Source organism: Pan paniscus, chromosome 1, assembly GCF_029289425.2.
Source record: "Pan paniscus chromosome 1, NHGRI_mPanPan1-v2.0_pri, whole genome shotgun sequence".
Classification (NCBI taxonomy): Eukaryota; Metazoa; Chordata; class Mammalia; order Primates; family Hominidae; genus Pan; species Pan paniscus.
This window is the reverse complement of record NC_073249.2, coordinates 118,598,946-118,622,204: the sequence shown is the minus strand read 5'-3', so window position 1 is coordinate 118,622,204 and position 23,259 is coordinate 118,598,946. Positions and strand designations below refer to the sequence as shown.

The 23,259-nt window shown below is 40.4% G+C and overlaps 1 protein-coding gene across 1 annotated transcript; it reads left to right on the top strand.

Annotated features, from left to right (window-relative positions):
- Positions 1–4,405: 4,405 nt before the first annotated feature.
- Positions 4,406–16,125, top strand: PRPF38B (pre-mRNA processing factor 38B). Its single transcript, XM_003808329.7, has 6 exons — positions 4,406–7,810; positions 10,643–10,711; positions 10,984–11,135; positions 11,218–11,278; positions 13,542–13,765; positions 14,101–16,125. The coding sequence occupies exons 1-6, from the start codon at positions 7,535–7,537 to the stop codon at positions 14,957–14,959; spliced, it is 1,641 nt and encodes a 546-aa protein (XP_003808377.1). The 5' UTR covers positions 4,406–7,534; the 3' UTR covers positions 14,960–16,125.
- The last annotated feature ends 7,134 nt before the right edge of the window (positions 16,126–23,259 follow it).

Below are 23,259 nucleotides of genomic sequence, written 5' to 3'. Positions count from 1 at the left end.
TGGTTAGGTCCTTCACCTATTTTGTTGAAAGCAGCACACTGGAAACCACCAGACTTGCAAAAGGAAATTTTACCTGGTCTTTCCAACACCATTTTTTTTAAATGGCACTTTGGTACCTTGAGGTTTTTATACCTCAGGACAATGCACTATTGTAAGATCTGGATGAGTTAGATGTGTACCTTTCTTTTGCAGCATGGAAGAGGAGGAGGCAGGAAAAGAGAACCCATATTACACCATCACTTTTAGATACAAATATAGCATAGAAGTTGAGGACCTGGAAAGTGAAAAAGTGAATCCCTTAAAACAATCCGAATGTCCATGTATACAGGAGAACCTCACAAAACTATGTTATTGTACTACTTGTAAGTTATTTAAGAAATTTTTAAAGGGTAATATTGATTATGCTACATTTTCATAGTATACTGACTTGAGAACTTAATCTTTTCTCCACTTCATAGCGCCTGCTTATTTTGTTTACTCAGAACCTGGGTATGAACCTGAATGTTTCCTTCCCTATCTCATTCCATTCTTTCTTTTAGTGCCTACTGCTAACTGCTTGATTCTGTTCCCCATTCAAATTCCTACAAGGATCTGGAAACCCTAGATCAATTCACAAGGGAGCTATATAACAGGTGACTGGCTAGCATGTAGATTAGTGCCACAGGTGGTCCAACTGGCTGTGGTGAGAGAGCCAGGGTTGCTTGGTATAAATCATGGCCACATAAGTTTGCCCTGTCAATAGCACTGTGAATGAGACAATTTCACTTACAAGGAGCAATGGGTTTACAAAGGCCAAATAAAGAAGGGACCAGTCAGAACTCTTCAATCCTGACTTCATTTTGCAGCAAAAGCAATTAACAAAAGGATAAAAAAAAGGTTTGGAATCCATTACCTAATCTCATTTGGGCCCAGGTGTGACAATCACTCATTCAGTCCAGTACTCTGTCTCTGATCAGACATACAAAGACTTGTCTTGTAAAAGATAGGCTGGGCCAGGTGCAGTGGCTCACGCCTGTAATCCCAGCACTTTGGGAGGCCGAAGTGGATAGATCTCCTGAGGTCAGGAGTTCGAGACCAGCCTGGCCAACATGGTGAAATCCCATCTCTACTAAAAATACAAAAAAATTAGCCAGGCTTGGTGGTGGGGGCCTGTAATCCCAGCTACTCGGGGGGCTGAGGCAGAAGAATTGCTTGAACCCGAGAGGCGGAGGTTGCAGTGAGCCGAGATTGCACCACTGCACTCCAGCCTGGGTGACGAGAGCGAGACTCTGTCTCAAAAAGAAAAAAAAAAAAAAGGGCTAGGTGCGGTAGCTCAAACCTCTAATCCCAGCACTTTGGGAGGCTGAGGCAGGAGGGTCACTTGAGGCCATAAGTTCAAGACCAGCCTGGCCAACATACCAAAACCCCATCCCTACTATAAATACAAAAACTATCTGGGCCTGGTGACAGGCACCTGTAGTCCCAGCTACTCGGGAGGCTGAGGCAGGAGAATCACTTGAACCCAGGAAGTGGAGGTTGCAGTGAGCCAAGATCCCACCACTGCTCTCCAGCCTGGGTAACAGAGAGTAAGACTCCATCTCAAAAAAAAGATAGTGACAGTTATCCCCTCTTGTGTAATTTTTCCAAAGGTTTGAGATATAACCTCTGAATATTTCTTATCAGCAGCTTAAAATGAATCCAGTATCAACAAATTTATGACCCATCTGCTGAGCAGATCACTTCCATCTGTAACCCTGGCCATGCTACACAGTTGGCAGCCACACAAAAATGTCCCTGGCAAACACTGTATCAGAATTTAGATTCCTCATGGGAATTAAAGTTAACTGTTAGATTTTTTAAAATAAGACTTCTATAACATTTTCAAGGTGAATTTAAATAACTTCAATAATTTTCATGTAAAGTTTTCTAAAATATATAACCCCATGCCATAATCAAATGACCATAATTTAAATAATTCAGGTTCATTCTTATGTTATCTTACATTGTAATATTCCTCCCTTGAATAAAACTGCTGCATCTTTGAGACGTATATCTTCTTTCCCCTGACATGGCTTTAACTGACTTCCTGGACTGTTCTCACATTCATTAAAGGCTTTGGATCAGTCTTACTTTCCAGCCACGTAGAACCAATAATTCTTTCATTTATTTGTTATCTCAATAAATAAATATTTACTTAGTACCTACTATATGTCAATCACTGTGTGCCTGGGGCCTGGAATGATTAGATGAAAGGCATAGACCCTTCCTCTGGTGGCCGGAGATGACAAGCAGATATTCAGCCCCATTCTTCAGCAAGTATGCATTTGTATGAACCACTAGTTTTTATTTTTATTTTTTTTGAGACAGATTCTCACTCTGTTGCCCAGGCTGGAGTGTAGTCGCATGATTTGGGCTCACTGCAACCTATGCCTTCCAGGTTCAAGAAATTCTCATGACTCAGCCTCCCAAGAAGCTGGGATTACAGGCATGAGCCACCACACCCGGCTAATTTTGGGGTTTTTTTTTTTTTTTTTTTGGTAGAAAAGGGGTTTCGCCATGTTGGCCAGGCTGGTCTCGAACTCCTGACCTCAAGTGATCCACCGGCCTTGGCCTCCCAAAGTGCTGGGATTACAGGCATGAGCCACCATGCCAGGCCACCACTGGTTTTTAATTTGTCCCTGAAAAAATAGCCAAGTGCCTTAATAGTGACAACCCATTCCAAACACATCATCTGTTCTTTCGTGCCTCAGAGACTTTGCACAGGTTTGCCCTACGTAGAATATGTTCCCCTTTATTCACCTAGTTAACTCCAAGTAATTCTTAACTCTCAATTCATAACTCATCTGATTCAGTGTTTTGAAGTAATAACCAAGGAGATGGGTAGTTTTGTCCAACACCCTTGATTCTTCAACACAAACCACCAATTGCTTCAGATTTTTAGTTCTTGCATACTTTAGTCAATGGCTTCTTATGTTACTCTAGATTTGTGTTGTTCTGAACAATGAAATGTTCAGTTTCTGTTATTTTAGTTACACATGGTCATCATTTTAATCATTTATTCAAGAATGATACATGTTCACTGAGCACCAATACATATCAATATGCCAGGCTTTTTTTTTTAATTGATGGAAATATAAAGGACCTAGAGTAACCAAAGAGACTTTTAAAAGGAAGAATCAAGTTGGAATACTTACTCTACCTGATTCCAAAACTTACTGTAAGTGATAGTAGTTAAGACAGTTTTGTATCAGTGAAAAGATAAACACAAAGATCGATAGAACACAGCCAGAAGTAGACCCACACATGGTAGGGTTGATTGATTTTTGACAAAGTGTTAAAGCAATTCCAAAAGGAAAGGACGGTCTTTTCAACAAATTGTGCTGGATCAACTCAGGACCTGTGGGGGGAAAAAATGAACATCAACCCTACCTCACACCATATGCAAAAATTAATTCAAACTGGATCTGAGACCTAGATGTAAAAATCCAAACTATACCTTTTTAGAAAACATAGGAGAATATTACACTCTCCTGTGTGATTGAGATTGGTAGTTCTCGGAACACAAAAAGCAGGAATCACATAAACAAAACAAAAAATGGATAAATTGAACCTGATTAAAAAAAAAACTGCTCTTTGAAGGACATCATTAAGAAAATGAAAAGGCAACCCAGCACAGGGGCTCACACTTGTAATCCCAGCATTTGGGGAAGCTGAGAAGGGAGGATTGCTTGAGACCAGGAGTTTGAGACCAGCCTGGGCAACATAGTGAGATCCTGTCTCTACCAAAAAATATATAATTAGCTGGGTACGGTGGCACATGCCTGTACTCCTAGTTACTCGGGAGGCTGAGGCAGGAGGATTGTGTGAGCCCAGGAGTTTGAGGTTACAGTGAGTTATGATCACACCACTGCTCTCCAGCCAGGGTGACAGAAAGAGACTCTGTCTCCAAAAAAAGAAAAAGAAGATAATTCAATAGCAAGCCAAAGACTGTGTAAAAATACTTGAAACACATATATACACAAAAGACTTACATACAGATCATGTAACCAGTCCTTGCCACTCAACAATAAGACAAACAAAATAACAAAATTGGCAAATTATTTGAAGTTACTTCACAGCAGAAAATATATAAATGACAATAAGCACCTGAAAAAATGTTCAACATCATTAGTGGTAAGAGAAATGTAAATTAAAGTCACAATGAGATACCACCTTATACCCATTACGATGGCTAAAAAAAAATGTTCTGTTTTCCTTTTTAGAGACAAGATTTCTCTGTCACCCAGACCGGAGTGCAGTGTTGGGATCATGGCTAACTGCAGTCTCAAACTCCTGGGCTCTAGTGATCCTCCCTCTTGCGCCCCTGAATAGCTGGATCTACAGGCAAGCACCACTACACCTGGCTAGATTTTTATTTTTTTGTAGATGGGTATTACTACATTGGTCCGGATGGTCTCAAATTCCTGGCTTCAAGGGATCCTCCCTCCTCAGCCTCCCAAAGCACTGGGATTACAGGTGTGAGCCACTACTCCCAGCCAGAATAGCTAAAACTAACATTATATATATAAAATGTGAAGTGTTGGTGAGGTTATGGAGCAACTGGAACTGTCATACACTGCTGGTGGGAATGAAAAATGTACAACCATCTCAGCAAACAGTTTGGCTATTTCATAAGTGCCGGGTGAGGTGTCAGAGCCCTAGCACTAGAAAGTGGTCAACTCACGGGTTGGTAAGAATTTACAGACAACAGTATAGGTTTAAAAAGGAAACTTCTATTAAATAGAATGCTGCAAAAGAGTGCAGCGGGGCGCCTCAGAAAGAGAGGACTGAGTGTGCCAGTGAATTTTTCCTTAGGGATATTTATGGACCTCAAAGAGGGAGCTTACGGGCAATTTGGACCATATTAGCCATGTAGGTCATGATAAGTGATTACATTTGTAGACATTCTGGTGCCTTAATGTCAGCAAGGGTCACACAATGAGTTTTGATATGCATGCATTCAAGAGATGTATAGAAATTCTAGTTACTTATAAATTTTGGGGAAAAAAACTGGAACCAGATGCCTGTGTTAGATAACAGGAAAGTCTAATTACTTCTGAATTCCTCAGATAAGAAGTTTTTGTCTCCAGGGCCTGCTGGATGGTCACCAGGTAATTTTGCTCTGGTCATTTTCCCCTGACAAATAACTTGGTCAAATCTTGGACCCTTTATATTCCCCCATGCTCAAGTCCGCCTGTTGCATATCATGGTCTCAAGAAAGAGAAAATAGCATAGTGAATAGGGATGTCAAGTCTATCTGGCTACTTCCTGCTGAAAGAGGGCTCTCCAGCCTGGGCCAGAGAGTGGGACTCTGTCTCAAAAAAAAAAAAAAAACCAGACAGTCTAGTCACAAATGTTCACAGCATTTTCAACAACAATTTGTGTTGTTTCTAATTTGGGGCTATTACAAATAAAAATGCTGTTCCCATCAATGATTAGATAAACAAAATAGTGATAAATCCATACAACTGAATACTAATCAGTAATTAAAACAAAACACAACCTGCTGATACATGCAATAAGGAGGCAAAAAAAAAAGAGAACACTGCGTGGGGATAATGATTTCATTTATTTAAGATTCAAGAAAATGCAAACTAGTCTCTACTGACAGAAAGTGGTTGCTTCGGTATGAGGTTGGAAAGAGAGATGGATTACAAAGGGCACAAGTAAACTTTTGGGATTGACAGAAGATTATGTTTATTGTAGTAGTGGTTTAATGGGTATACATATACGTCAAAACTGATCAAACCAAACTTAAACGGCTTTATATATGTGCAGCATAGAGGTCTTCAATTATAACTGAATAAAGTTTTTTTAAAAAATGGGGATAAAAATAACATCTTCAGCCTGTTGTAGGGATTCACTGAATATGTTAAAGCACTTTATCATAATACCTGGCTCCGAGTTTGATGCCGCTGACAGTTAGATATCAAACTCAACCTCTCTACCAAGCTCTTCATCCAAACAGACTAGGGGTAAAGACTGTCTAAGACTATACAGAAAGATCATGTATCTGAGGAATTAAAAATAGGGCATAAGATTTGGCAATGTGTCACTCGGTAAACTCAATAAACTAGTATTATCAAGGCAAAAAATATATACACAAAAAGAACTGGATTAAAAAAATTTTTTCTATGGACTTTTAACGTGATAACTCATGACACAGGGGTTAGGATCTTCAGTTTTCCTTTGGAAGTTAATAAAAACCACTATAGAGAAAAACAAGATTTGCTAGTAAGAAGGTGAAAACTGCTTCTCCTCTCAGGGTTCTAGTTCTCTTGCAACCTAAAACAAAGGAACCAGACAGGATAACCACTTTCGTACCGTACAGCTCCAAACACTAATCAATCACTCCATTCACTTATCTTTTCTATTTCCTTGTATTCTGTCAAACAACTGTCTCTTGGTTTAAATACTTTTCTGCTGGTCTTCGCTCTCTCTCTCTCCCCTTCTGGTTTATTTTCATCCAGATGTGGATTTTCCCCAAAGTTTCCATCTTATCCTTTTCTCCTCCTGTGTATGCGCCACTGAAGTCAAGATTGCCACATTCAAACTCCCCACACATTCACACACCCACTCCCAATATACAGTATCTCGCCCAATGTTTATCACTCCGGATACATTCCTAGAATCCAAAGATCTGGAGCAGGGAGAAAAAGAAAAGGCGCCTACCAGATGCCTGGAACAGTCTACTAGGCACTACAAGTACATTAGCTCTTTCAATGCTCACAACAGCCCAGCCAGATGTTATCTCAATCTTACGGTTGAAGAAATTTAAGACCTCTGGCTGGACACTAGAGGCTGGCGAAGTACGTGACCTTTGATCAGAATCTCCTGGAGGAGTGGGGTCCCTGACCATTGTACCTTCCAGAGAACCTTAAAACTGAGATCCCAGGAGACCCCTCTCGGATACTCTGCAGAAATCAGAGTGACGATATTAGCAAGCACACCGCAGCCATGCGAACCCTTCCTGGCTCAGCTCCCGACAAAAGAAATCAAGCCCCCAGTCAAAATACAACAACAACGGATTAGGCCTACAACCCTCTCCCCCGGCCCCCAAATTCTCAGGGGAAATCCCCTAAGAGTCAGGTACGGAGGTCACTGCAGCGACTTCAGCGTGCAGAGAACGCGCGGAACTAGGAAGAGGACGCTCCAGCCCACCTGAGCGTCTCTGATTGGCCGCCAGCTCAGCTTGGAACGCTGGGGTGCGTGGCGTCATATCCGCCGGGCCCGCCATCTTGTTCCCAGGGGCAGTTGGCGGAAGAGATCGAGCTCCCTGGCCGCCGGCTCGCCTTCTGCGTGGAGTTCTCGCGGTCTGGGTTTCGCTGTCTGCTCTTGGCCCGGGGTCCTTTTGTCGGCATCGGGTGCCCTCTCTTGCCCAGCTGGGGCACAGCGAGGCGGCCCCTTCTCCCGACGACGTTCGATGGAGTAGGGTCCCAGACCGTTGTCCCAAAGAGCGAGATCGAGCTTGGCCCCCTCCCCCCCTCCTTCCCTCCCTCCTTCCTTCCGCCGCAACATGGCTAACAACAGCCCCGCGCTGACAGGCAACTCGCAGCCGCAGCACCAGGCGGCTGCAGCTGCGGCTCAGCAACAGCAGCAGTGCGGCGGCGGCGGCGCCACCAAGCCGGCGGTCTCCGGCAAGCAGGGCAATGTGCTCCCGCTCTGGGGCAACGAGAAGACCATGAACCTCAACCCCATGATCCTGACCAACATCCTGTCGTCGCCTTACTTCAAAGTACAGCTCTACGAGCTCAAGACCTACCACGAGGTGGTGGACGAGATCTACTTTAAGGTACGAAGTGTGTAGGCCTTGGCTTTGGGGGTAAGTTCGGAAGAGGGGGTATGGAGGAAACGGGCGAAGGCGGCCCCCGAAATCTGAAGATTTGTGGGTGGGGGAAGGTGGTTCGGCGGAGGGGTGGCTGCGGCCTGTAGTGTGTCTGGGAGGGGTCGGACTGGGGCCGCCCTCTTGTTTCCATTTTAGATTTTTAGGGCCGGGAGAGCCCGCCACTATTGATCTCTCTCCTCCCCCAACCTCCTGCCCACCCCTGGGGGGAGTTGGGCAAGAGGGGTGGGGGAGAGGAGGAAAGAGTAACAGAAGCCTTTCCAGTTTACAGCTTTAAAATTATTCCTTTTGACGTGGATCTACTGAGCGCCAACTTGTTGGTGCTTCTCCCGCTCACCCCTGGCCAGGGCGTGTAATGACTTCAGTATTGGCCTCGTGTTGTTGGTACTCATTATCCGATCCAGGCAGGGAAATGGTCAGTGCGTGTGTGTCGGGTGGGGTGGGGGGATGAGGGTGGAGAGGTGCCATTTCAAGAGGTGTACAGAAGGCCTGGAAATTTTCCCAGCAGGAAGTCAGGAGTAAGAGGTCTCAGCCACCTGTGCATTGGGCTAATTTAGAATTATCTGGGCCCTGGGCTTCTGCGGCAGGGTCGGTGCTGGCTTGGCTGTGCTGGGGAGCTCACCTGGCGCCTCCTCACTGCACTCTTGTCTCAGTTCTTGTTTCGTTAGCAGGATTGACTCAGTCTTGCAGCGAGGCTCGGAGCAGCCCAGGGTCGCAGGTAGAGGTATGCACTATTAATCATGCTCAATCGCCATAAATGCATTTCCCTGGTTAAATGAACGACTAATTAGATTTTTGTGGTTTTTTTTTTTGGCCATTGCTTTTGGTCCTTCACCAATTAGGTAGGCTTTTTCCACTTCCCTGCAAATTATGTAGTATAAAAAATACCTTCCAGGCCTCCGAAAGTTAATTTCTATTTTAAAGAATATTAATAATAGCCTTAGTGTTCTTTAAAAATTTTCTCCGGAGCATCTAATACACAATCCATTTTTGTCTATATTGACTCTTAAAAACTTGACAGACCGCACAAAGTGTTTTCTATCATTTGAACGTATGTGTAGAGATGGTAACAAAAGGACATTCTCTTTTGTCTTGCCCACCTTTTCCCCCAGTTGAGTAATTAGGTTATTGAAGGATTTTGAGAGATTAGTTGCTTTTTATAGAAAACATCTCTTGAGGAATACAGTTCAACTTTGGGTTGATAAAGTACACAAATAAATTTGGAATCCTCTTAGGAGAGTAGGTCTGATTGTAATTCTATGAATTAGTTTTTTTAGCTTTTAAAAGGTAAGACCTTTTTAGCATGGATACAGTATGGTGAATAACATTTAATCCTTAGCTTTATTTATGCAGTAAACTTTAAACAGTTGAAAATTGGGTTCCTGCTCTTTCTGCGGCAGGTTCTGTTTTCTAACATAGGCAAAATGTTAATGTAATAGAGGAAAGTCTCGTTTTTAAGTTTCAAATGTGTTTTGAAACAAGATTCTACCAGGAATTGTTTTTAAATTCCGTTAAAAAACTAAAGACCCAGTTTTTTACTAATATTAAGAAGACTTAAGACGTTCAGATCAAATACTCACTGAAATATATAAGTTTCCAACTTTGTAATTTTATTTTGTATGCATCCAGCCCTGCCTTTGGCTAGCTTTTAAGGAATTGAAACATCTTTTACATGGCAATCTGTGGGGAAGAAAGGAAACGTTAAAGCACTGCAAAATAGTGTAGTGCTTAAACTTACATGCATGCTTTTCTATCTAAAGCCATTGTTCAGGACTACAAAATTTACCATGTGGGTGGAAATAGAATTTTAGAAATATGCAGTGAAAAAACAGGATTTTTTTTATGTTTTTAAAAAAAACAAAGATGGGTCTTCCCAAAAGACCTTTTTGGATTCTATTTTAGAGTTAATATTCTTTTGTTGTTGTTGTTGCTATTTTTAGATAAGGACTAGTTTTTGTAAGATGTTCCTCTTAGCAAATATGATACTGTATCATCTTTGATGATACTTAGTATATGCCAGTGACTATTCACACTCAGTTTTTGACACAATTTATATTCTGGGGAATAATTGGATTGGTTCACACATAATTAGGCTGAAGCTTAATTACAACAATGATCTCTGTAAGTGTGGCCTTTGTAATTTTATCTTTAATCAGGAATAAACCTGACCCTGGTGGAAAAAATGTACAAATAAAAAGTTCCATAATTTTGCATCACAAGTAACTCGTTACTGTTTTAGAAAATTTTCTTCAAGTAATTTTCCTTAATTTTATAATGTAGATTTTAAATTACAGTAAAATTGAACTATTGAAGGTGTTTTGAAGTTTTTTAATTAATGCTTAACGTTAATACTTTTTGCTTTAAATTGGAGACTTAAATCCATTTTTAAAGGAAAATGTTTTAAAAGCAACCCATAAGCTAAATTGTCAAATATTATCAAAGTTAAAATATTACCAAATAGTTTTTGCAACCAAGTGAGACTATAGAAATTTTCTGACTCCCAGATGTGGATATCAGCTCTTTATAAAGCTAGTTTAGTGGGATTTCTCCTCTGCAAAGCTATTAAGGTTTTGTTAAACCCTAGTAGCTTTATGGGTGCTGTTTAAATGTCTAAGCAGTTTTTCCAAAAATGATTTACACACTTAATATCAGTAAACATATACTTAATGCCAAAATAATTTTGGAAGAGCTGCTCTATTATGGACTTGGGTTTACTTTTATCAGGCTTTTAAACAAATTCAAAGTATGAATGTTTGTTGTGTTCCTCTTTTCTATTTTCAGGTCACGCACGTTGAACCATGGGAGAAAGGAAGCAGGAAAACAGCGGGCCAGACAGGGATGTGCGGAGGGGTAAGTAGAAGTACGTGCATTTTTCAGTTTTTCTGTGTCTAATAACTAAGTTTATATTTAGAGAACTAGAGGCCTGTCAATTATACACTTGAGTGACAATTTTTTTAATCCAAATTCAAGTGCTCAGTGAAATAGGGTTAGAAAAGTGTTACTTTTTAATGCTCCTTAGTTCTGGATTATGGCTTGTTATTGATACCTAACAGGATTAATCAATTGGTGTTAAGAGTCCGTTCATTATTTTACTACTTTTTCTTAACTCGTTTCCCCTAAAGGTTCGAGGTGTTGGAACAGGAGGAATTGTTTCTACAGCATTTTGCCTGTTATACAAATTATTTACCCTGAAGTTAACTCGAAAGCAAGTGATGGGTCTTATAACACACACAGACTCTCCATATATTAGAGCGCTTGGATTTATGTATATAAGGTGAGCATGCATTTATGTACATTTCCAGTAAATATCTCATTTTAATTCACATGTGTTTAATAATAGTCTTTTGTAATTCTAGATATACACAGCCCCCTACAGATCTGTGGGACTGGTTTGAATCCTTCCTTGATGATGAAGAGGTATGTCAACAAGGGTAATAATTTGTTTTCTTCTGATTACTCTCATATTTTTATTATCTTTTATTTATTGGTGGTTTAATGTCTTCAAGAACTTCCTGTAGTTAAATTTATTTCAGTGAGATACTTTTGGAATTAATGTCCTTTTACTGAGACCTGATGGCTTTTATGTATTTTAGGGTAAATTTCTGAAGTTTTATTTTCTTGTTTTAAAATTGTTTAAATGTGTTTGGTAACTATTGGAAAATTTTCTTTTCTTAATTATGTTCTGTGTATTGTATTGATCCTGAATTGTATAGTTAATAGTGACTTTTCAAGATGGGGCATGCTCAAGATCGAAGAGATAATAAAAGATATGCACATAGAATACTAATTGTAGCTTTTTTTTTTTTCTGGAACATTTCAGTTCTTCACCCTCTAGCTTCTTCCAAATATCAGTATTCCCACTTGCATAGAAGTGCAGAATTGAAGAGTTGGGTGTTACATAAATAGGCTAAGTGTTGGGATGACTTGTTCAAGGTGACAAAATTTTAATTCCAGTTTTCTGACTCCTAGTACACCACACATACCTTTAAAAAAGAAATTTTTTTAATTGTAATTCGAGTCTCCCTAATTTGAAATCTGAAATACTAAGTTAGATTTAAATTGTGTGTGCATTGGCTGGGCGTGGTGGCTCACATTGTAATCCCAACACTTCGAGAGTTCAAGACCAGCCTGAGCAATATAGTGAGACCTCATCTCTACAAAAAAAAAGTTTAAAAATTAGCTGAGCATAGAGGTATGCATCTTAGTCCCACCTACTTGGGAGGCTGGGGTGGGAGGATCACTTGAGCCCAGGAGACAGAATTTGCTGTGAGCCAAGATCATTGCCACTGCATTCCAGCCTGGGTAACAGAGTAAGACCCTTCCTCAAAACAAAACAAAATATCATATATGCATTAATTTACTTACATGGTGAAGTCCAACATCTCAAAAATGAAATGATGAGCTGTATTGTCCATATGTCTACCCACTCTACTACTTTGTGTTTTAAGGTTCATAAAGAAGACTTTTTGAGTGCTATGTGTCAGTAGTCTATTTACAGAGTTCATCCAAAGAATTTATTGAATTAAAGGATGGTTCTAATGGAAATCTATTGTGTTTTGTTATTACATGCACACCTAAAAAAAAAAATCTCATTTAGACATGGAGAATTTTTATTTTTCTCTCTTTTTTTTTTTTTGCCTGTTAACTGAGTTACTTCACTCAGAAGAAGCAAAACGTGTTTTAAATCACAATCTTTAAGGTCTTTTTATCTTTAGATCAGTTTTTCACACTGAAGTGCTTCTCCCTTCTGTCTTTAAAAAAGCATGTTCCTCTTCATAATTGGTGTTGTATTGGTTTTGTTTCTGGATGCCTCTATTTTATGTTTTTTATTGTGTTTACAAATCTGAGGTCCTCTATTTAAGCTAACTTATTGTTTTCTTCCTTAGATATCTGCAGCGATTATATTTGGAAATACTGTATATCTGAACACTTAAATGTGTGTGAGTGCAAGCAGTTTTACCTTTAGCTCTTGTTTTCCTGTTTAGATAACAAATCTCACTTTCCTTGTGTGCTTGCACTATAGGTTTGGGACTGACAATAGCTGACTAACATGTCCTGAGCTGTGAGAGGGCATAGCAAGAAGGCCTTCATGCGGTAATGACCCTTTTCAGAGACAATGGTCATCATGGATTATGCGTTTCCAATTATTTGTTCATTTATTTATTTTCTACATAACTAAATTAGAAACCTCACTGCTTCATGGCAGTTGGTTTGCTATTGCTTCCAGTTTTATTAGGGCTTCATTTTATATTAGAGCTGTTAAAAGATAACCTTTAGACAGGAATTATCTAAAGTAGATCATATGTAGCTAGGTTATGGTGCAAGGTATATGATGTGTGCAAATATGTCCACAGAAATAAATACATAGTAGGTATGTGGAATGTAAATTTAAGTCAATCGTTCCGCATAGTTTAGAAATCTTAGGGGCTTTTTCATATTGTTAACTGAGTGAGATCAGTTCCCTTTATGCCTGTGAGGCTGCAGGGTTTGTTCTCACCTGCATGCACACACTAAGCCCAAATATTTCTGTTCATTCATTGTCAGATTAGGATATGAAAATAAAATTTTTCTGTTAGTTTTTTTTGTATTGAGATTCCAAAGATGGTAATATTTTTATAATATTCATGTATATATGGAAATACTTTTTTTGACGGCTAGGGTATCTTTTGTGTTTCTGTAGGACCTAGATGTGAAGGCTGGTGGAGGCTGTGTAATGACCATTGGAGAAATGCTACGATCTTTTCTCACAAAACTGGAGTGGTTTTCTACCTTGTTTCCAAGAATTCCAGTTCCAGTTCAAAAGAATATTGATCAACAGATTAAAACCCGACCTAGAAAAATCAAGAAAGATGGGAAGGAAGGTGCTGAGGAAATAGACAGACATGTTGAACGCAGACGTTCAAGGTAATGTCACTCTTGAATTATGCTTATTTTTCATATATGCTTTATACAAAATTAATGGTTCTGAGAAATAGCAAGTTCTTAGGAATTTGTTTTTACTGTTCATTTTGTTAGTTGGTCACTTTTACCCCCCCAAAGATTATTTTCTTCCTTTCAGGGCTTTTTCTATAAAATTATGCATCTGTAAATGAGAACAATAAAATTTTTTGCTTTAATGATTCTTGACATGGCCTTAAGCTTGAGGACATGAATAAATAATGCTGTTGAAAGTTTTACTGTGAAAAGAATTTCATATGTTTTATTCATTGAAATTTTCTTTCTCCCTCCGCCTTCCTTAGGTCTCCAAGGAGATCTCTGAGTCCACGGAGGTCCCCAAGAAGGTCAAGAAGTAGAAGTCATCATCGGGAGGGCCATGGGTCTTCTAGTTTTGACAGAGAATTAGAAAGAGAGAAAGAACGCCAGCGACTAGAGCGTGAAGCCAAAGAAAGGGAGAAAGAACGGCGAAGATCCCGAAGTATTGACCGGGGGTTAGAACGCAGGCGCAGCAGAAGTAGGGAAAGGCATAGAAGTCGCAGTCGAAGTCGTGATAGGAAAGGGGATAGAAGGGACAGGGATCGAGAAAGAGAGAAAGAAAATGAGAGAGGTAGAAGACGAGATCGTGACTATGATAAGGAAAGAGGAAATGAACGAGAAAAAGAGAGAGAGCGATCAAGAGAAAGGTCCAAGGAACAGAGAAGTAGGGGAGAGGTAGAAGAGAAGAAACATAAAGAAGACAAAGATGATAGGCGGCACAGAGATGACAAAAGAGATTCCAAGAAAGAGAAAAAACACAGTAGAAGCAGAAGCAGAGAAAGGAAACACAGAAGTAGGAGTCGAAGTAGAAATGCAGGGAAACGAAGTAGAAGTAGAAGCAAAGAGAAATCAAGTAAACATAAAAATGAAAGTAAAGAAAAATCAAATAAACGAAGTCGAAGTGGCAGTCAAGGAAGAACTGACAGTGTTGAAAAATCAAAAAAACGGGAACATAGTCCCAGCAAAGAAAAATCTAGAAAGCGTAGTAGAAGCAAAGAACGTTCCCACAAACGAGATCACAGTGATAGTAAGGACCAGTCAGACAAACATGATCGTCGAAGGAGCCAAAGTATAGAACAAGAGAGCCAAGAAAAACAGCATAAAAACAAAGATGAGACTGTGTGAAAATATTTTGTAAAAGTGGATCACATTGAATCCTATAAATGATTAAATCTGCTTTTTTCCCCCAAGTTGAGATTGTGCAGTAGTTCGCACTCCTCAAGCTCTCCCTGTAGGCTGCATTTTCATTTCCTCTTTTCGTGTAGGGAAGTGCCTTTGTAATTCCATTTATTGCATTGGTGTTTTCACCCAATTGTTAAGTTTGATACATGATGCACAGATTGTTCTTGCATTTTTATTGTTTGTTTTTGAAATGTACAGTCTGTACATATGTCCTGAAAATGTTTTAATTCCTTTGGCATGGTTGCCATGTTGGTTAAATTTGTATAAGGCAATAAACTGCCACTAATCTATTTTTGTTTTGTAGGTGTGGGATTATGGTTTGTGTACTGAAGTTAGCATGGCTGTGCTTTTCGTAATAGAATGCTAAAGACTTTGCGAATGGATCTTGGATGTCTGTTATAGGAGAAGTATGTGCTGCCAATGTACAAGAAGGCAGCATTGTAGGATTAACATTCTTGTCTACTGTATATTATCTTGGAAGGCTCTTGTTAATATGTTACACTTAATATTCTCCACAGTTACCTTTAGAGAGAATTTATGAGAAGTTAGTTTCTGATGCAGAGGTTTTTAGGCTGTGATTTCATCAAAAGTCCTTTTAGCATTCTACCTCAAAGGGACACTTAGTATGCCTAAAATTTATTCACTTAGTTTTCCTTTTTTATTTGAAAAAATACATGACATGTAATCTTTTTTTCTTGAATTCTTTCTCAGATTTTAAAGTACTATATTAAAGAAAAAAAATAATGTCTAAAGCCTAGCATTCTTGCAGAACCCTATACTAACATGTAATGGGGAGAGGGTGGGGCAGATGAGTAGAGAAACAGATTCAAGCCTCAAGCTTCCAAAGCATTTTTATAAATGGAAAATCCTTAAATTATGAAACAGCTTGATATAGTGTCCTTTTTTTAAAATTCAGAACTTTTTTTATTGATAACGGAGATTGCTGTTTGAGTTTTTAAACTTAATCTAGAACAGAGGAGTATTAAAAGTAATGCTGTGCTGCATTATTTAAGACTATCAGCAAATTATTTGATAGATTGTTCTTACAACTTGTATTCTGATTACAGAACCATCATGAGTGTGGAATAAATACTGGATTAAATCCTTTATCCTGGGTCTTGCCTTTTCCCCCATTTGTTAACTTTTTTAAACATATTTATATTGTGGAAATTGATGAAACATCAGTAGAGTCACACTTTGTGTACAGGGATGTCTTAGTGCCCAGATGACAAGTGAATTTTAGAGAAATGCATAGACTGGGATTGGGCATGTGGTAATCAATAATCTTTATTAGAATTCTTGATAATGGCAGTTCCCTTTGTCAGTGGTTGTTACATGTGTCATTTGATTACTTTGTTCCATGTCAAAAATGTTTATTGGGATACCTTTTACTTGGACAATATGTTAGCATTTTTTAAAATTTGGACTTGAAATTCTTTAAGATAATTCACCCAATTCTTTTTAGAAAAGAAAATAGAGGCCCAAAGTAATGATGTCAGTGCTAGGGCTAAAACTCAGTATTCTGACAGTGTAGTGAACCTGGTACGCACATTGAGGTTTGTTTTATCTCACTGGTTATACTGGCCAACTAATGCACACTCAGAAGCCACCTTGCAAAAATGTTAAATGGAGCAAACGAGTACACTTGCAAGAGTCCTCCATATGTGGGCTTAACATTTGTACCACTCCATTTTAGAAAAATCTCATTAAATGAATTCTTCTAAAAATGATATGCTTTTTTCTTTTTTAAGAAAATTCCTTTGTCTTTTAAATTGAGCATCAAGTGAATTAGTGCTATAGACACCCAGAAGTTAGAAAAACCTATTGTATAATATGAAAGCCACGAAATATGTCTTGTGTTGAAAATCTACTTTTAGCATACCTAAATTATGGAGCTACTACTTTGGATATGGTTCCATGTGAAATGTTTTATCTGACTATTTTAAGTAAAATGTGGAAAGAATTTAAATTACTTCACATGGAGGTGAAAGAACTATCACCTCGATTGACAGTTCGATGATCGTCACTACATTTGATTTCTTGTGGGTTTTTTGTTTGTTTTTGTTTTGAGACGGGCCTGGCTCTGTCACCCAGACTGGAGTGCAGTGGTGCAGTCTCTGCTCACTGCAGCCTCCACTTCCCTGGCTCAAGTGATCCTCCGAACTTGGCCTCCTAAGTAGGTGGGACCACAGGTGCATGCTACCACACCCGGCTAATTTGTATTTTTGGTAGGGTTGGGATTTCGCCATGTTGCCCAGGCTGGTCTTGAACTCCTGGCCTCAAGTGATCCACCCACCTCAGCCTCCCAAAGCGCTGTGATTACAGGTGTGAGCCACCACTCCCGTCCCTTCTTACGATTTTTAAATATGTTTGCTTTTGAGGAAAATTATGGTAGGTGTGAGAATATGTAAATTGTGCTAGTTATTGCTATATATATGCATGATTTATTTGGAGAGTGGCTTCCTAAGAAACTGGGAAAACAAGTGGCTATGAAAGACATCTCACATTTCTTGAAACATGAGAACATTTGGACACGAACATCACACACCGGGGCCTGTTGTGGGGTGGGGGACTAGGGGAGGGATAATATTAGGAGAAATACCTAATGTAGATGACAGGTTGATGGGTGCAGCTCACCACCAAGGTACATGTATATCTAGGTAACAAACCGGCACGTTCTGCACATGTATCTGAACTTAAAGTATAATTTAAAAAATTTTTAATACAGCTTAATAAGCATCCTCCATCCAGTTTTTGTACTTACTGGAATGATTTCACCTTTCCATGTATTAAAATCTTTTGCCTGTTTTTAATGTTCAATTTGCAATTAAATTCTATACATGGGCGAGTATATCATCAATCTTAAACTTTTAATATAAAGTGTTCATTTTAATATTGCCCTATTTTTATCTCTTAACTCTGATTTAGTTCCTCAGTTCCTCTAAGGCAATGGTGGTTTTGAGTTCTGGGCCCACTTTTTAGTAATCTGATGAAAGCTACCATCCTGTCTAAAAAAAAGTACCCCACTAGGTGCAGTGGCTCACATCTGTAATCCCAGCACTTTGGGAGTCCGAGGCCAGTAGGTCACCTGAGTGAAAGGAGTTTGAGACCAGCCTGGCCAACATGCTGAAACCCCATGTCTACTAAAAAGTGGAAAATACGGGCCGGGTGCGGTGGCTCATGCCTGTAATCCCAGCACTTTGGGAGGCCAAGGCGGGCAGATCACAAGGTCAGGAGTTCGAGACCAGCCTGGCTAACACAGTGAAACCCTGTTTCTAATAAAAATACAAAAATTAGCCGGGTGTGGTGGTGTATGCCTGTAGTCTCAGCTACTTGGGAAGCTGAGGTAGGAGAATCCCTTGAAACCAGGAGGCAGAGGTTGCAGTGAGCTGAGATCACGCCACTGCACTCCAGCCTGGTTGACAGAGCAAGACTCCGTCTCAAAAAATCAAAATACAAAATACAAAATACGCCGGGTGTGGTGGTGCACGCCTGTAATCCCAGCTACTCCGGATGCTGAGGCAGCAGAATCGCTTAGAACCTGGGAGGCGGAAGTTGCGGTGAGCCGAGATCTCACCACTGCACTCCAGCCTGGGCGAGAGGAGACTGTGTCTCAAAAATAAAAAGTACCCTAAAATTTGTGTGTAACTTCAAAGGAACTCACAAACTGCCCGAGGACTTTGGTTCTGTTCATTAACTGATTTTTTTAAAGCTATGCTTAGATGTACAGTGTTTGGGAATTAATAAACCAGAAACTTAAGTTCCTAAGAGTACTTAGGCAGTTAGTTGCAAAGGCAGTATCTGTTTTGTTATTTTACTTAGAGGTGCAGAGGAAGAAAAAAATGACAATGGTATTCGCTTAATTCTCTTCCCTAAAAGTTGTGCTTTATTATAAAGTTTTTGGTTAGTAGAGATGAGGTCCCACCACTGGCAGTTTATACATCTTTCAACTGATGCCAACGTGCAACCTCAAACACTGACTAGTGGACCAATTCTCAGGTGATATTGGCCAACTGATGGGCGTTGATTCTGTTCCTAGTTTGATTCTATTACGTAAATGCTGAAATCAGCCTTGAATGACTAAATTATAGGACCTCTAAGTAGAGATGATTTTATGTGGCAGGAAACGCTTCTTGGTAGTGTCACTCTGAAATTTCCCCTCCGTCATTCCACCCTATAAAGTCCCACAGCACTTTGCAAGTACCTCTGAAATGGCATTTATCGGGACAATTGTCACAACTGGAAAATGTTAGCATCATGGCTGACTTAAAATCCATTATTTGATTTCTCAGAGTATTGATATTCAAAGCATTTCTATTTACATAATCATGATCCACAATGTGTAGCACAGATATGTATCCAGATGTGTGTGTTAGGGGGTGAGGGGTGCTTTTTCAGCCTATTGCATAAACAGAGAACTGACCTTACAGCATTTCATGTAAGCCCTGAGGTTTTGCCACAAGGATTGGAAAAAGAACTACTTATTGTAAAGAAATCCTCACATAAGCTTCCCTGATCTGCAGGTACTTAAAGTCCACCAATCTTCAGTTGGTTTTCCTTGGCTGATTCTTGTTCTGGCCATTCTGAAGCTGAATTATTTCTCTGTTTCTTGAGTCAGTGCAATTAGTCACACACATCCCTGCCCCACCCTCCAACAAATTCCATCAGCTATGAACCTCTGACATCCAAAATAAACATATAATCTAAGTGAAAACAAGCAGTGCTTGCTGAGCAAATGCAAGGGAAGACCTCTTGTCTTCTCCTTCCCTCTTATTTAGAAATTTTGAAGTCAGTGTCCTGGATATTCGACTATACCAATAGAGGGAAAATCTTAAGTGCAACACTCATCCAGCCAATCCAGGTACTGGTTCGGTGAACATTTCCTGAATGAAGTGTTCCATGGGTTATCCCGAAACTTGTGCAGGGACAGCCAGTGATTTGTGGATGTGCCAGTTATTTATACATTTTCTAGCTCCACATCCACCTTTTATTTCCCTGCTTCGTGATTCTGGAGCTGGGCCTTTTAAACATTTTTCCATTGCCGGCTGGCATAATGTTAAGCGTGTCAGTGGAGCATGCTGGAGGGAGCTGCAGCAGAGAGGTGTGTTTTCTTTTTTCTTTTTGCTTCGTTGTGTAGGGGCCAGTGGCATGTAGAGCACCCAGCAATATATATCCCCCAACAAATTTCAGTACCATCTCATTGAGAGAAGTGGGAGTTCCCCGCAAGTCCACGAGTCCCCCTGCCCGCTTCCCAGCAAGTTTGCTAGTGCTCCAGCAGGCAGCTGCCCAGGAGTTTCAGCAGGACCTCACAGGTTTCCCAGTAAGTGTCAGTGGCACCCCAGTGGGTGGCCTCCTAGCTACTTTTGTTGACACCTCTGCTCTCCAGCTCCAACCTTCAGCTTCTCAGCATTTGCTGAGAAGCCACAACTGCACCCTCGCCAACAAGGTCTGAATCTCAGTCTAGCAAGGGAACGTCTCCTAATGTTTTCGTTTTTTGTTTGTTTGTTTTGTTTTGGTTTGGTTGTTATTGTTGTTTTAGACAGAGCCTTGCTCTGTCACCCAGGCTGGAGTGCAGTGGCACGATCTTAGCTCGCTGCAGACTCAACCAGGGCTCAAGCAATCCTCCAGCCTCAGCCTCCTGAGTGGTTAGGAAGGATGATTATGGGCGGGTGCCCCTACAACTGGCTGATTTTAATTTTTCTTCCTAGGGACTGGGTCTTACTGTGTTTCCCAAGCTGGTCTCAAACTCCTGGCCTCAAGCAATCCTCCCTCCTTGGCCTCCCAAAGTGCTGAGATTACAGATGTGAGCCACTGTGCCCAGCCACGTCCCCCACATTTGTTCTTTTCTTGGGTCCTCTGCCTCAGCACTAGAGGTAATGGCTGCTCCCTATATCCACTATTACTGTATTTTTTTAGCCTTCTCTTTACCTTCAGTAGTTAACCCCGTTACTGGTTAATAATTCTTTGTATCAAACTTTGCCTCTTGGAATTACTGTGTGTTTTCTGTCTCTGGACTGGACCCTGAATGGTACAATGTATTAAAATGATGCCAGTCATATGGATGCTCCCTCCTTTGGCTGGCTGATGAAGTAGTCTAGTATAAAGGGCTCAGCCCAAGAAGTTTGTTGAGAATTATGTAAGTGAATCAGACAGGCTTCTTTCAGAATTTTGACAGAAAACTAAGAATTGGCCAGTCCTTAGAAGAGTGGACAAGATGCATAGTTGTCTTACAACAGTGACCATGTAAAAGAGTCACCGGACCCTGAAGCTGCCTCACTTCCTGCTGGCTTTCTAGTTTTTTCCCAGTCTGGTCAGTGGATATCCTTGCAATTTCTCTGTTTTCCTTAAGGTGGCCTGAGTTTCTCTTCCCTGGAATACAGGAGCCTAACTGGTTTCTTTTATTGTAATAACCAGGAATCTCTGATCAGTAAGGGTCTTCCTGATATTTTCTAACATTGAGTTTTTAATCTGTTTATCCTTGTTAGTACCAGCAAGAAAATACCATCTACTTAATTTGAGTGAAGAAGAAAAAAAGTGGTGTGTGTTTGTGACAAAAAGTGGGGTTTGTTTGTTTGAGACATGGTCTTGCTCCGTTGCCCAGGCTAGAGTACAGTGGCACGATCGTGGCTCACTGTAGTCTCAACCTCCCAAGCTCAAGTGATCCTCCTACCTCAGCCTCCCAAGTAGCTGAGACTATAGGCACACACCACCACACCTGGCTAATTTTTTATAGAGATGGGGTCTCACTGCATTGCCCAGGCTGGTCTGGAACTCTTGGGCTCAAGTAACCCTCCCACCTTGGCCTCCCAACATGCTGGGATTATGGGCATGAGACATCATGCTGGGCCCAAAAAGGAAGTTTTATATGATTCCTTTTTTTTTTTTTGGTGGAAATGGTCTGCCTTTGGCAGAAGGGGGACGTAAGGGCATGGTGGAAGACTACATTATGGATTAGGCCACTAAAAATCTTGCAGTTTCCAATGTTTTCCTGGAGTTAATCCTACTCTACATTCCTTCTATATCCCTAAATATTTCTTTTTTATATCCCCTACAATGGCCACTTCAAATCTTTACTAGTTTCTGAAGTTCTTACTCCATCTCCATATTCATTTCATATTCATATTTACTGCAGCCTTGACCTCCCTGGGCTCAAGCACTCCTCCCACCTCAGCCTGCCGAGTAGCTGGGGCTACAGGCACACGCCACCCCACCTGGAGACTTTTTTATATTTTGGGTAGAGATGGGGTCTCTCCATGTTGCCCAGGCTGCTCTCAAACTCCTAGGCTCAAGTGATCCACCTGCCTTGGCCTCACAAAGTGTTGGGATTATGGGCATGAACCAATGCACCTGGCCACCTCTCTCTATATCTTTCCATTGCATGTCTTAAATTCTGCCCTTGGCTGATCTACCTATGCACCAGATCACATTTATTTATTCATTCATTTGTGTGGTAGACTGCCAATTGTTCCCCAATAGAGATTGCTGGAATGTATCGTTAGTCTCTTTTATCTCCTCTCACTGAATTCTGCTGCTTAGAACTTTAATGTGATAGCTGGAAATTTATCTTGGACCAAGAAGGAGGGCCTCCTCCTAGGGATGGCAGACTAAAGAGGAAAAAGGAGCCTGGGTCTTTCAAGACTCCGTGGAATAGAATTGCCACGCCACTCCCGGAGCCTTTGCCTCTACTATTTTATATCAGGAAGAAACTTCTGGTTAAGCCACTGTTATAGGTTTTCTGTCCACTCTCAGCAAAACCTAATCCTGACTAATCACAGTTTTGATATCTGGAATTGCACACCAAGTAACATAAGCTAAAATAGTGCGCATGAGCTTAGTAAAGGAGGGTGGCTGTCAGGAAGCATCGACACAGGCATGTGTGGTCTGGAAAGTGGATGATTCTTGTGTGGAGCATCCTCACATTTTCTCCCTCTTCCGTTCCAGACTCTTATCTTTATCTTTTATTTTCAGTCCCTCTCCTGGCCTTTGCATTATTTACTAATCTTAAATTTCCTGGTATTACCTTATTAGTACATTAATAATGTGTAAATAGACTTACTCTTGTAGCTGTTTCCCCTCTTGGTTGTCTTAGCTCCATTCCCTTCGGTATCAAAATTCATGCATTCACTGCTTTGCAGAATCTCATTCCTGAAGGGAGAATTTCAGACAGCTGGTAAATTTAGTCATTCAAAGCTTTAAAGTAAATTCACATTACAAAAGCAACCGCTTTATTTGCATTGTTTCCC